The 14,826-nt window shown below is 38.7% G+C and overlaps 1 protein-coding gene across 3 annotated transcripts; it reads left to right on the top strand.

The window, feature by feature from the left end:
- The first annotated feature begins 561 nt into the window (after positions 1-561).
- Positions 562-13,961, top strand: LOC115225704. Of its 3 annotated transcripts, XM_036514682.1 has the most exons (3): positions 579-718; positions 7,069-7,302; positions 13,439-13,961. In XM_036514682.1, the coding sequence occupies exon 3, from the start codon at positions 13,487-13,489 to the stop codon at positions 13,877-13,879; it is 393 nt and encodes a 130-aa protein (XP_036370575.1). In that variant the 5' UTR covers positions 579-718; positions 7,069-7,302; positions 13,439-13,486; the 3' UTR covers positions 13,880-13,961. The 3 variants fall into 3 exon arrangements, with proteins under 3 accessions (XP_029652488.1, XP_036370575.1, XP_036370576.1); XM_029796628.2 differs by lacking the exon at positions 7,069-7,302 and having other exon boundaries at positions 562-718; XM_036514683.1 differs by lacking the exons at positions 579-718; positions 7,069-7,302 and adding an exon at positions 2,663-2,681.
- The last annotated feature ends 865 nt before the right edge of the window (positions 13,962-14,826 follow it).

Raw genomic sequence — 14,826 nt, 5'->3', positions numbered from 1 at the left:
GGCTTTTAAAGAATTAAAGAAAACATTTTTTTATAATTGTATGAATTCCTGTGTGTAGAACAGAAATTCTCAAAAATTGTCTGAAAATTTGCCCCCAAAATGAAAAAGTTACGAGGGGTTTATGGGGTGCTTAAACTAGAATTCCGCTGAAATTCTTTGAGCTATAATATAAACTTGACAATAAATCACTCCTTGGAGAAAAGAATGAGATAGATTTGATGTGTCTGTCATTGTTTTCTGGGCACAGCGAATCTACGAGGGTTTCATTTTTTCAGCAAGGAATAATTTGACGAAGTTTAACGATCCATTAAAGCAACGGTCTAAAAGGATCCGTTCACCAAACCCTTCCTTCCTTTATTAAGGAACCAGAATACAATTTAGCTCCCATCTATTTAATTGCTTTTTTTTTTCTTCGCCATGTTGTTGAACAGATCATAAAAAGTTTAAATATTAAAACCGTCTCAATCACTTAAAATTAAACTAGGCATCTTTCTCTGGCCACCTTTTCAACTCCCCGGCCAGCCACCCGCTGGGAAAGGAAAGCCACCCGCTTCTCCCCTCACGACTGAGTCTCTCGTCGGTTCGGAGTAGTTAGAGTTATTCCCCTTGATTCAATTAGTTTCCTTAATTCAATTTCTCACACCCACACCCACAACTACCTTGTTTGTCAGTCGACCGCTTCCTTACACAAAGATCTCCCATTCATACTAAACAGTCTGTAAGTATTAATATTATTATTATTATTCCTTTCAACGTGTTTACCAGCTTTATCAATTAACGTCGTTGTTTTGTGAAATAATTGAATTACATAAATGTTTCAGGTTTTTCTTGCGGCAAATTCTGTTCATTGAAAGTTTTGTTTAGCTTCGATGTAATTATTTTGGGGGTGGTGCTCATATTTCGGACATCTAACGTGTATTGTGATTTGAAAGACCAACGAGAAAGGAGATGAATGTCTTAACTAACAGCAGATGGAGTAATTTACGTTAAAAATTATTATATTTTGAAATAAGATAGCAGATCGGCTTGTGGAGCAGTCTTCGATTTTAGGTAGAAATTAATTCGGAAAAATAAAAGTAACATTTCGGAGATCTACTTGTTTGGGGAGACATTGTGTTGCAGCGTGGGAAACACATATTAGTCATTCAAAATCACAGGAAAACTGTTAATTCCACTTAAATATTTATTATTTGGGGTAAAAATTTTCGTCGTACCAATTGCGACCTGGTCACTGACACGCTTCCACAACATTTTATATTAGCATTTCGAAAAGTCAAACATACACAAAATTAAATTTTGTGTTTTGTCGTTAAAAATAATTAAATATATAGAAGGGTTCGTTTAATTAATTCAATCAGAAACGAAATATCTGTGATGATAACATCCTTCCCGGAAGCGTTTCATTGTCTCATCTGACCAAACTAATAGAACACCAGGCTCTTCTGCCATTCGACCTGTTAGAAGTAGCAGCCAAAATGATGCCTTTGCTTCAGTTTCTTTGTGCCTGAAATATTCTGAAAATATTTGGAATGAAAAACATGTTTTCGAAACTGTAGATAATAGAATCGTTTATTTTTCATTTCTTTGTTTCAGTCATTGGACTGCGGCCATACTGGGGCACAGCTTTAAAGAGTTTAGTCGAACGAATCGACCCTAATACATAAATAAAAAAGCCTCGTAATTATTCTATTGATCTCTCTTGCGAACCGCTAAGTTAAGGGGATGTAAACAAACCAACACCGGGTGTCAAAGGGTGATGAGGGCAAACATAACACATACACACATATCCATTCTAAAATACATATATATAAATATATATATATATATGTATATTTATTTATTTATTTATTTATTTAATGTAGTCATTGTTTATGGCCAGTCAGAAGGTTACCACTGGTTTCGCACCTGTTATGCTCTCACTGAAAAAAATCCATTTTATATATAAATAATATATATATATATTATTTATATATATATCCTAGTGGTTGGGGCAGCGGACTCGTGGTTGTAGGATCGCTGTTTTGATTCCCAGATCAAGCATTGTGAGTGTTTATTGAGTGAAAACACCTAAAAAGCTTCACGAGGCTCTGGTAGGGGTAGGTGGCTATCCCTGCTGTACTCATTTGCCACAACTTTCTCTCACTCTTTCTTCTGTTGGCCTGCTCGCACACACACACACACACAGGTATAGTAAGTATATGATTTGTGGAGGTACATGGTCGAGGGATCATGGGTTCGAATCTCAGACCGGGCGATGTGTGTGTTTATGAGTGAAACACCTAAGCTCCATATGGTTCCAGCAGAAGGTAATGGCGAACTTCTGCTGACTCTTTCCTCATTCATCTTGCTGCTCACCTGTGATGGACCAGTGTCCCGTCCAGGTGGGGAACCTATACACCAAGGAAACCAGGAAACCAGCACTAATGAGCCAGGCTTGGCTCGAGAAGGAACAAACAAGTATATGATTTAACTTATTAAACAAAGTTCAACAAATTCAATCATATTTTACGTAAATGGGGGAGATTAGCTGTTAATATGGATGGTGATGATTATTTTTACTCAAGTAGCTCTAAAATCGTTTTATACAGAAAGACAATAAGTTCATTTTAAGAATTGTCAAAAAGTACTCATCAGAAGCCCAAAATAAGAAAAAATGCTAAAGAGACGTTTGGATTACACAGGTAAGGTGTTCGTACTCATTTTTGTGATGTGTTATTGTACTTTGAATCATGTCTCTTTAAAACAAGAGTTTTGTTTTTTTCTTGTTTTTGGCTACTAATGAGTACTTTTTGTCAATTCAGATTCTTAAAATAAATTTATTGTCTTTCTGTATAAAACGATTTTATTGCTACATAAATAAAAAAAAAAATTATCATCCATATTAACATCTAATCTCCTCCATTTAAGTGAAATATGATTGAATTTAATCTTTTACTCTTTTACTTGTTTCAGTCATTTGATTGTGGCCATGCTGGAGCACCACCTTTAGTCAAACAAATTGACCCCAGGACTTATTCTTTGTAAGCCTAGTACTTATTCTATTGTTCTCTTTTGCTGAACCGCTAAGTTACGGGGACGTAAAACACACCAGCATCAGTTGTCAAGTGATGTTGGAGGGGCAAACACAGACTCGCACACACATATACACACGTGTACATACATACATACATACATACATATATATATATAAATATATATATATATAACTTATAAATGAGGGCAAACGAAAGAATTTCTAATGCCAAATATGCCGAAATTAGACACATTGTCCATAACCATTATAATTTTTCACAATACGCACACTACTCGAAAAAAGTCAACAGAAATTTCTAAAAAATTCTATTATTACCATATCGGACCGATTTCAGGGTTAGTTCATAATAACCCTCCCTTCGTCAGTGATAAATGTGGTAAAGAAATAAATGAGATACTTACTCATACCCATGGAAGAATCAAAACACTAAGTCATGAGCACAACTAAGTACCCCAAATACATCCAAAATAGAAATACTCCAGCCCATTTGAGACACGTGCGATTTGAACTGAGGCTCTCACAGAGTGAGAGAGTCCAGAAGTGAACACTATTAAATTTATATTTAATGTAGGATAAATTTTTTTTTTCTAAAAACAATTTTATCAATGGCCAGCATATTAAAAAATACCTTTAAAGGTTAAATTTATAAACAACTTATAGGGCAAATGAAAGAATTTCTAATGCCAAATATGCTGAAATTAGACACATTGTCCATAACCATTATAATTTTTCACAATACGCACGCTACTCAAAAAAAGCCGACAGAAATTTCTAAAGTACCAAACTTGAGAAAAAAAATGCTAAGTACTAGGGTTGGTTTCTTTGATTCAGCCATTCATGGTGGTGCCCCAGCATGGCCACACTCCAATGAACGAAACTTAAAGCGGCGAGCTGGCAGAAACATTAGTGCGCTGAGTAAGATGCTTAGCAGTATTTTGTCTGCCTTTATAATCTGAGTTCAAATTCTGCTGAGGTCGACTTTGCCTTTCATCCTTTTGAGGTCAATAAATTAAGTACCAGTTATGCACTGGGGTCGATATAATCGACTTAATTCCTTTGTCTGTCCTTGTTTGTCCCCTCTATGTTTAGCCCCTTGAGAAATTTTTCACAATACGCATGCTACTCAAAGTATCTCATTTATTTCTTTACCACATTTATCACTGACGAAGGGAGGGTTCTTACGAACTAACCCTGAAATCGGTCCGATATGGTAATAATAGAATGTTTTAGAAATTTCTGTCGGCTTTTTTTGAGTAGCGTGCGTATTGTGAAAAATTATAATGGTTATGGACACTGTGTCTAATTTCAGCATATTTGGCATTAGAAATTCTTTCATTTGCCCTATAAGTTGTTTATAAATTTAACCTTTAAAGGTATTTTTTAATATGCTGGCCATTGATAAAATCTTTTTCGAAAAAAAAAATTTTAGCCTACATCATCATCGTTTAACATTCGTTTTCCATGCTAGCATGGGTTGGACGGTTCAACTGGGGTCTGGGGAGCCAGTAGGCTTCGCCAGGCCCAGTCTGATCTGGCAATGTTTCTACAGCTGGATGCCCTTCCTAACACCAACCACTCCGTGAGTATAGTGGGTGCTTTTTACGTGCCACCTGCACAGGTGCCAGACGAGGCTGGCAAACGGCCATGATCGGATGGTGCTTTTTACGTGCCACCGGCACGGGGGCCGGACAAGGCTGGCATCAGCCACAATCGGATGGTGCTTTTTATGTGCCACCGGCACGGCGCTGGCAACGGCCACGTTCGGACGGTTCTCTTATGTGCCACCGGCACTGGTATCACAGCTACAATTTCCATTGATGTTGATCGATTTCGATTTTCACTTGCCTCAACAGGTCTTCACAATTAGGGTTTGTGTCACAAGAAAGAAAGGTATGCATAAGTGGACTGGCTACATCCCAGGTAGAGGCCACGGGTTATGGTCTCACTAATCCTGCCGGGTCTTCTTACGCACAGCATACTTCCAGAGGTCTCGGTCTCTAGTCATTTCCTCAGTGAGACCTAAAGTTCGAAGGTCGTGCTTCACCACTTCGTCTCAGGTTTTCCTGGGTCTACCTCTTCCACAGGTTCCCTCAACCGCTAGGATGTGGCACATTTTCACACAACTATCTTCATCCATTCTCGCTACATGACCATACCAGCGCAAACGTCTCTCTTGCACACCACAACTGATGCTTCTTAGGTCCAACATATATACACACATATATACGACAGGCTTCTTTTAGTTTCCGCCTACCAAATCCACTCACAAGACTTTGGTCGGCCCGAGGTTATAGTAGAAGACACTTGCCCAAGATGCCACGCATTGGGACTGAACCCGGAACCATGTGGTTTGTAAGGAAGCTACTCACCACACAGCCACTCCTATGCCTAGGATTTGTTAAACTTTGTTTAATAAGTTAAATCATATACTTAATACACTTATATAAATTTTCGTATCTATTCTAATTCAAAGTAAAGTATGAAGAAACGACGTTCGAAATCCTTCAGAAATTACTCCAATTAAAGGATGAATACAACCTTTCAAAAACATATGGCTGATGACAGTACTGCCTGATTGGTACTCGTGCCAGTGGAACGTTAAAAGCACATCCAAGCATGTTTGTTGCAAGGGCCATGGATTGGCTTCCGTGCCACTGGCATGTGAAAAGCACCATTCGAATGTGGTCATTGCCAGTGCCACCAAACTGGCTCCCATGCAGGTAGCACATAAAAAAACACCTTTCAAGCATGGTTGTTGCCAGAACCGTCTGATTGGCCCTCATGTCAGTGTCATGTAAAAGCACCCACTACACTTTTGGAGTGGTTGGCATTAGGAAGGGCATCCAGTTGTAGAAACTGCCAGATCAGATTGAGCCTAGTGCAGCCTCTGGCTCACCAGTCCTCAGTCAAAACATCCAACCCATGCCAGCATAGAAAGCGGATGTTAAACAATGATGATAGATAGATAGATAGATAGATATACATTAATGCTTTGATATAAGAGTTAATTTGTTCCCAGAGACTGCTCATAAAATGAAAACTCATAGAGCAGAGCAATAGTTACACATAGTAGTAATGTTATAAATTGTAATTCATTTCAAAGAAAATATTTTACCTATAAAATTTATAATACTTGTAAGTAAATAGCAATAAAATAACAGTAGAATGTAAAGGATATTTTATGTAAAGTAAAAGGAATGTCAGTGGAGGTGCAATGGCCCAGTGGTTAGGGCAGCAGACTCGCAGTCAGAGGATCGCAGTTTCAATTCCCAGACTGGACGTTATGCATGTTTATTGAGTGAAAACACCTAAAGCTCTACGAGGCTCCGGCAGGGGGTGGTGGCGACCCCTGTTGTACTCTTTCTCTCACTCTTTCTTCCTGTTTCTTGAGTAACGCTGTTATGGACTGGTGTCCCATCCAGCTGGGGGGAACACATATGCCACAGAAACCGGGCCCATGAGCCTGGATAAGCTTGAAAAGGGCGCATAAATAAAATAAATAAAAGGAATGTCAAGATCATTTATGATAAAAAAATATTATTACTATTATTATAATCGTTTTCTGAATCACTTTCACTCACACTAGACTCGTGCATACCATCATTTGCGATAGTAGTAGAAACTTTTGCACTTCATTCAAAAATTTGGATCTTGTGCTTGAAAAATAAAACTTGTGAAGCGGGTCCTTGTAAAGTGAGGTTTTACTGTGTATATATATATATATATATATATATATATATATCATACGTACATGCATGGGTATGTGGTGAAATTCGCTTTCCAAGCACAGACGTTTTAGATTTAGTTCTGCTGTTTGGTACCTTGCGCAGGTGTCTTCTACTATGTCCCCTGCCAAACAAAGTCATTTGAGTGCACTCAAAAGCCAACTCAGATGAGGGCTAATCGTATATTCGTACATGTAGGAGGAGTATAGGTGGGTTTGTGAGTGACGGAGATGTGTCCCCTTGTCTTGTCATTGTGTGATACTTGTGAATGAGTGTCACTATCCTGCAAGCTGTGTTCTTTACTTTCAGCATCCTTTCAAAAAATATCCAGACATTGGGAAACAGGTGAGGCTTGGTGACAGGAAAAGCATCCAGCTGAATAAAATCTGCTTCTATGAATGCTTATATATGCTTATATGCAAGCATGGAAAAAGGGACATTTAAAGGGTGATGATGATGATGATGATTATGTCTACATGTGCATGTAATGTATGCATACCCTAGTGCTATACAACAACAACAACAACTTGCATCTTCAGGAAGGTAATTAATTGGTGGAGCGCCAGACTAAATGTTTTTCTGGGGTTAACTCTACAAATTTTTGCAATTAGTGGCTTTGTGCCAATGTAACATATTGTGAATTATAATATTGATAATAATAATAATAATATCTGTTTTAAATTTTGGCACAAGGCCAGCAATTTCAGGGGAGGTGGTGTAAGTTGATTACATCAACCCCAGTATTCAACTGGTACTTATTTTATTGACCCTGAAAGGATGAAAGGCAAAGTCAACCTCGGCAGAATTTGAACTCAGAACAGATGGATGAAATGCCGCTCATCATTTTGCCTGGCATAGTAATGATTCTGTCAGCTTGCTTCCATATTGACAATAGTAATATTAATAATATCAATATTGCTAGTGTTAATGTTATAATATTAATGATATTAAAGTGGTGCCCCAGCATGGCCGCAGTCTAATGACTGAAACAAGTAAAAATTAAAAGATATCAATATTATTATTACCTGTATTATTAATAATAATATTCATGGCATCAACCAGACTGTAAGATGTTATACATTGCTGATCACAATGCACTTTGCATCGTTTTTTTAGCTTTCGAATAATTGAAATAAACTCGACAATACTAACAATGGACCCGACTTCTCTCAAAGATTAAGTGAAAAAGAACGGAAAAATGATCCAGAATCTTTGTCCGGTGCTGGATTGGTCCCAAGATCTAATCAGTTTGTCTCAGTCATGGGGCCAAACATCCCTGGAAGTTTCATCTGAATCCATTCAATGGTTCTCGAGATATCTTCTCCACAGAAAAACACACAAACACCACTGAAAACAATACCTCTGTCTTCGTCAAGGCGGAGGTAATAATGGTTTCAAATTTTGCCACAAGGCCTGATATTTTTGGGGAGGGGATGAGTTGATTACATCGACCCCAATACTCAACTGGTACTTAATTTATTGACTCCAAAAGCATGAAAGGCAAAGTCTTGGCGGAATGTGAACTCAGAACATGAAGACGGACGAAATACTGCAAGCCCAGTGTGTTACCGATTCTGCCAGCTTGACACCTTGATGATAATAATAATAATAATAATAATAATAATAATAATAATAATGATAATAATTCTTTCTACTGAAGGCACAAGGCCTGAAATTTTAGGGGAGGGGGATAGTTAATTACATCAACCCCAGTATGAAACTGGTACTTATTTTATCAACACTGAAAGGATGAAAGGTAAAGTCAACTCTGGCAGAATTTGAGCATAATAATAATAATGATAATATAAATTTTTTTGCTTCAATAGGCGCAGGAGTGGCTGTGTGGTAAGTAGCTTGCTTACCAACCACATGGTTCCGGGTTCAGTCCCACTGTGTGGCACCTTGGGCAAGTGTCTTCTACTATAGCCTCGGGCCAACCAAAGCCTTGTGAGTGGATTTGGTAGACAGAAACTGAAAGAAGCCCGTCGTATATATGTATATATATATATATATATATATATATATATATATGTGTGTGTTTGTGTGTCTGTGTTTGTCCTCCCAACATCGTTTGACAACCGATGTTGGTGTGTTTACGTCCCCGTAACTTAGCAGTTCGGCAAAAGAGCCCGATAGAATAAGTACTAGGCTTACAAAGAATAAGTCCTGGGGTCTATTTGCTCGACTAAAGGCGGTGCTCCAGCATGGCCACAGTCAAATGACTGAAACAAGTAAAAGAGTAAAGAGTAAGTGATTTTTCATTCCAAGTCTATTTTTTTTAATATCTGGTTTAAATTAGATTTTTAACCACAAAAATCAACCAGAAAAATTTAAAGAAAGAAAGAAAGAAAAGTCTGCAACCTGCTGTTGTTACTCTCCTCCCCCTCCTCCTGCTCCTTCTCCTCCTCCTCTTCCTCTAACCCCAAGAAACCTAGCTCTGCTATGTAAATTCTGTTGGACACTTTGAATTCTTGAGAAAGGTATTTAAGAAATGTGAACCAGTTCCAACCACCTGACTTTCCTTCAACAGCTTTTCCCATCACAGACTGACGCTGATACTCCATGGCATTTTTCAGAGATTTCAGGTTTTTTTGTGTATTTATTTATTTATTTGATTTCCAAGGTTACCAGTGTTGGAATAGGTGGTGGTGGTTGTGTAGGTGGTGGTGGTGGTAGTAGGGATGAGGGTCCTACTGGTAATTGTGCTGGTGGTAATGGATGGTGGTAGTGGATGGTGAGGAGGGGGTGATGGTCGTGGTGGTGCTGGTGGTGGATGTGGTGGTGGGATAGTGGTGAGGGTGGTGATGGTGGTTCTAGTGATAATGATCCTATTGGTAACTATGGTGATGGTTGTGGTTGTGGTGGTTGTGATGATGGACCTGTTGGTAAGTGTGATGGTGGTGGTGGTGCTGCTGGTAATGTTGGTGTTGGTGATGGTGGTAGTGTTGGTTGTGGTGCAGGTGGTGTTAGCGATGGTGATGGTTGTGGTTGTGCTACTGTTGATGATGATGGTGGTGGTGGTGGTTGGCAGTAATGTTGATGGTGGTGGTATAGATGGCAATGGTTGTTGATGGTGGTGGTGGTAGTGGTCTTTGTTGATTAACCCAAGACACGCTCTGATTAAACACCCATATGTCAAAGGCCTTCCAGCTGTGACCATCCTGTCTTATTCCTATGTCAAACCAACACAAGACCATATATTTATTCTGATATCTATTTTAAGACAGGGCAGTATGTGATATGAACAAGACTTAGCTACTATTTCTAACACATTGACTGACCACATAAAATGTCCCTCGTTCGTTGGTGATGGCTGTTGTTGTTGTTGTTCAGCCCCAGGTCAAGCCTGATGAAGGAGGTCTATGATCAAAGGTATTCCAGATATGACTATACTGTCTGTGTAGAGCTAAGACCACATTATCTAATGTACCTTCTTAGGATGTGATCTGAGGTCAACTGGCTTCTATTTCTAGTAGGTTGAGTAACCACATAGATGATGTTGTTGACTTGGTTATGGTGGTGGTGGTGATAGTAATAATGGTGTAACAGTACTATCGCACACACCACCACCCTACCATTGTCAATGAGAGGTGGCAATAGAAATAGTAGTAGTAGTAGTTATGGTAGTGGTATTGGTGGTGGTGGTGGTGGTGGTGGTGGTGATGGAGCAGGTATTTTCATTGCCAATTGGAATGTCAAATAAATTATATCTCACAACTGGAAATACACACACATATAAATATATATGTGTGTGTGTGTGTATATATATATATATACACACACACACATATGTGCATGTGTTTGTGTATATGTGTATATAATATATATATATATATATATGTATGTGTGTGTGTAAATATATCATCATCATTATCATCATCATTTAATGTCTGTTTTCCATGCTGGCATGAGCTGGACAGATATATAGTGTGTGTGTATATATATATGTGTGTGTGTGTGTGTGTGTGTGTGAATATATTTATATTTATATATGTGTGTATATATATATATATATATATATATATATATACACACACACATATATACACACACATGCAATATGAACAAAAATTAGTTGGCTTTCAGTTTAATTATTTATGAGATTAACGAGCTGTGAGAAGTGGTAAATAAACCCCCGGGAGAGACAGCTAGCTCTGCCAACTACTATAAAACTTCAACAGTTGTTGCTCTTGTTGTTGTTTAACCCTGTAATGGACCTTTGAGCAAAAGTTGTTGCTCCAGTCATGACCATCCATTTAGTTCTTTATTCAGAGATGCTTTGCCTTGGATTATAATTCACTTCCCTAACCATGTGGTTTTGGGTTCAGTCCCATTGCATGGCACCTTAGACAAGTGTCTTTTTTATGGTCCTGGGCTGCCCAAAGTCTTGTGTGTGGATTTAGTAAAAGGAAACTGATTAAAGCTCATTGTATAAAACGTGTGTGTTGTGTGTGTGTTTGTATGTATTTTGTGTGTTGTATGTCTGTGTGTCTTCTTGTCTTGGCATCACGTTATGGTTGTAAATGAGCATCACCATCATACAAGAGGTGTTTCTAGTCTTTCATGAAAAAAATGTCTGGTTTTAGGAAATTGTTACCTTGCTTTGGAGACAAGTGAGGGTTGGCAGCAGGGAAGGCACCTGGCTGTTGCAAAGCTGCCTAAATAAACCTTGTTTGACCCATGCAAGCATGGACAATGTGGACCTTAAATGGTGATGACGATGGATCCTGCCAACTATTAGGATGAAATGAAATAATTGTGTTATAAGACTTCTATTTTTTTCTTTTTTGTCTTTGGTCAATAACTGTTATTTCCTATTTGCTCCTATCCGGAAATCAAATTTTACTTTTCTGACCTGGATATCAACATTTTCAAATTTACCTATTTTTTCCATTACATTTCACACAGATTCAGTGCTGAGTTACTGAAGCAGAAATATCATTATAGCAAATATTCTGCTCAATACCACAGATTTGCTTGTTGTCTTTGGTCAGTAAGAGTTATGTCCTATTTGCTTCTATCTAGAAATCAAAGGAAATCACTACTGGTTCCTTTAAACTTTGCTTTTCTGACCTGGACATGATGATGTTTGGAAGCTGACCTATTTTCCATTACATTTCACACAGATTCAGTGCCAAGTTGCTGAAGCAGAAATATCGTTATAGCAAATATTCTGCTCAATACCACAGATTTGCTTGATCTTAACCACGTGAGCATGTTTTTTAGTGGCTGACAATGTGTGCATCTCTTATGATGAGCAGGAGTTGTGGAGGAACATCATAGTCATGTGTTGAGAGGGATTCTTTGGGGTTTGAATAAATATCATAACAAAAGCATAGCTTGAAGGAAGCATTAGACATTTTCCATACTTCCTAGGAATAAGCAAATAGGAAATAACAGTTGCTACCCAAGGGTAAAAACCGTGTTACACAGTGTTACCTCCCTTGTAATATTGTAATAACCGTGTCCACCAGGGGAGCCACATGTTAGTTAAAAACTGTTTTACAAAAATATTTCTGTTCAGTTTTCCTTTTCTTTTCTCTTGTTTCAGCCATTGGACTGGTGGCCATACTGGGGCACCACCTCGAAGTGTTTAGTCAAACAATTCGATCCCAGTACTTATTTATTTTTCGTGTCTGATACCTATTCTATTGAACTCTCAAGCGAACCACTAAGTTATGGGGGATGTAAACAAACTAGCAGTGTGTGTGTGGATGGGGAGGGGGCATTTGAACTCAGAACATAAAACGCCAGACGAAATACGGCTATGCATTTCGCCTGGTGTGCTAACGTTTCTGCCAGCTCGCCATATATATGTATATATGACTGGTTGTCAAATGGTGATGAGGGTAGGGACAAACATAAAGACACACACACACAAATGTGTATGTCTATATATATCCTTGCCAGTATGGAAGGCGGATGTTAAATGATGGTGATGATGATGATGATGATGATATATATACACATGTATGTGTGTCTGTCTGTCTGTCTGTATTTGTTCCCACCCTCACCACCGTTTGACAATCAGTATTGGTGTGTTTACATTCCTCATGACTTGGCAGTTCAGCAAAAGAGCCTGATAAAATAAGTACCAGGCTTAAAAAAATAACTCTTGCAGTTGATTTGTTCCACTAAAACCCTTCAAGGTGGTGCCCCAGCATGACCACCATCAAATGATTGAAACAAGTAAAAGAACAAAACAATATATTTGTGTGTGTTTCTGTGTCTGTGCTTGTCTCCCACCACTGTTTTAATCCCCCATAACTTAGCAGTTTGGCAAAAGAGACTGATAGAATAAGTACCAGGCTTTAAAAGAAAAATAAGTGCTGGGATTGCTAAGTTTGACAAAAAATTCCTCAAGCTGGTGCCCCAGCATGGCCACAGTTTAATGACTGAAACAAGAAAAAAAAAGATATACAATGGGCTTCCACACAGTTTCCATCTACCAAATCCACTCACAAGTTTTTGGTTGCCTCAGGGCTATAATAGAAGACACTTGCCCAAGGTGCCATTCAGTGGGACTGAACCCAAGACCATATAGTTGGGAAGAAAGCTCTTTGACCACACAGCAGTCCCTATTTTTTTTATTTGTTTTTATTTTTATTGTTTACTTGTTTATTATACCCTCTCCCCTTTTCCTCTTTCACTAATTTTCTGTTTCTAATTATAATTCCAGATAATTGTTGTTTGGTAAAGAAGACATTGGCTGCGCTATCAGCAAGTCATGAAGAAATGTGGTCTGGACAAGCAAGGCATTGGCGGCACCGAACATCACAGCAGTGGTGTCACTTTGCGCAAGGCATCGCAGAGCAGCTTCAATGACGACCACGAAGACGATGACTCTTTGGAAAACATGGAGTTCCTTTCTTGCATGCTGCCATATGATGAAGAAATTGCTGAGACAAAAAAGTCTGTGGAACGGATTCTGGGAGAGGTAAATGCTGAATACCACGAACCTCTACCATTGGAAACTGACTTGCGCAGATTCGAAGAACCCCTTCTCCATTTGAGGACTTTCTTGGACAATAACCGAGACCCTCCTAATAGTACTACCCCAGCTGTCAATGGACCCTGTAGAGATCCAATCCAAGCTATGAGAGCGTTTCTGGATCGTTAAATGTTTAAAGTGTTGTGAGAGATGATTCTTCTAGTTTTTGTTTGTTGTATTTGTTTTTATTAAACGTTGATATATTCCTGTTGGTTTCCTTATTTTGGTTTTTATAGCCTCCTCAGGTGTTTTGACCATTCTGTACTTTGGCATTCTTCAGTTGCCTGTCATTATTAGTAGAACGGTTGGTATTGGTAGCAGGAACAGCTACCACAGCAGAACAGTAGTTAAATAGATACATACTCATACACACACACACACACACGTATATCTTTTATCTTTTACTTGTTTCAGTCGTTATACTGTGGTCATGCTGGAACACTGCCTAATCAACCCCAGTACTTTTTTTTAATTAAGCCTGGTACTTACTCTGTTAATCTCTTTGTCAAACTGCTAAGTCACAGGATCATAAGCACACCAACACCAATTGTCAAGGGACAAACACAAAGGCACACACACACACACATACTCTCTTTACTCTTTTACTATTTTACTTGTTTCAGTCATTTGACTGTGGCCATGCTGGAGGGCCACCTTTAAGTCAAGCAAATCGACCCCAGGACTTATTCTTTGTAAGCCTAGTACTTATTCTATTGGTCTCTTTTGCCGAACCACTAAGTTACAGGATGTAACACACCAGCATCGGTTGTCAAGCAATGTTGAGGGGACAAACACAGACACACAAACATAGACACATACACTTACACACACACACACACACACACACATATATATATATATACACATATATACAACAGGCTTCTTTCAGTTTCCGAGGCTACAGTAGAAGACATTTGCCCAAGGTGCCACACAGTGGGACTGAACTTGGAACCATGTGGTTGGGAAGTAACCACACAGCTATGCTTATATCTATCATCATCATCATCGGTTAACGTCCACTTTCCATGCTGGCATGGGTTGGACAGTTTGACTGCGGACTGGCAAGTCAGGAGGCT

The sequence above is a fragment of the Octopus sinensis genome, linkage group LG28 (genome assembly GCF_006345805.1).
Source record: "Octopus sinensis linkage group LG28, ASM634580v1, whole genome shotgun sequence".
In the NCBI taxonomy this organism is placed as follows: Eukaryota; Metazoa; Mollusca; class Cephalopoda; order Octopoda; family Octopodidae; genus Octopus; species Octopus sinensis.
The sequence above is the reverse complement of the archived record's forward strand: the minus strand, read 5'-3'. Positions and strand labels throughout refer to the sequence as shown.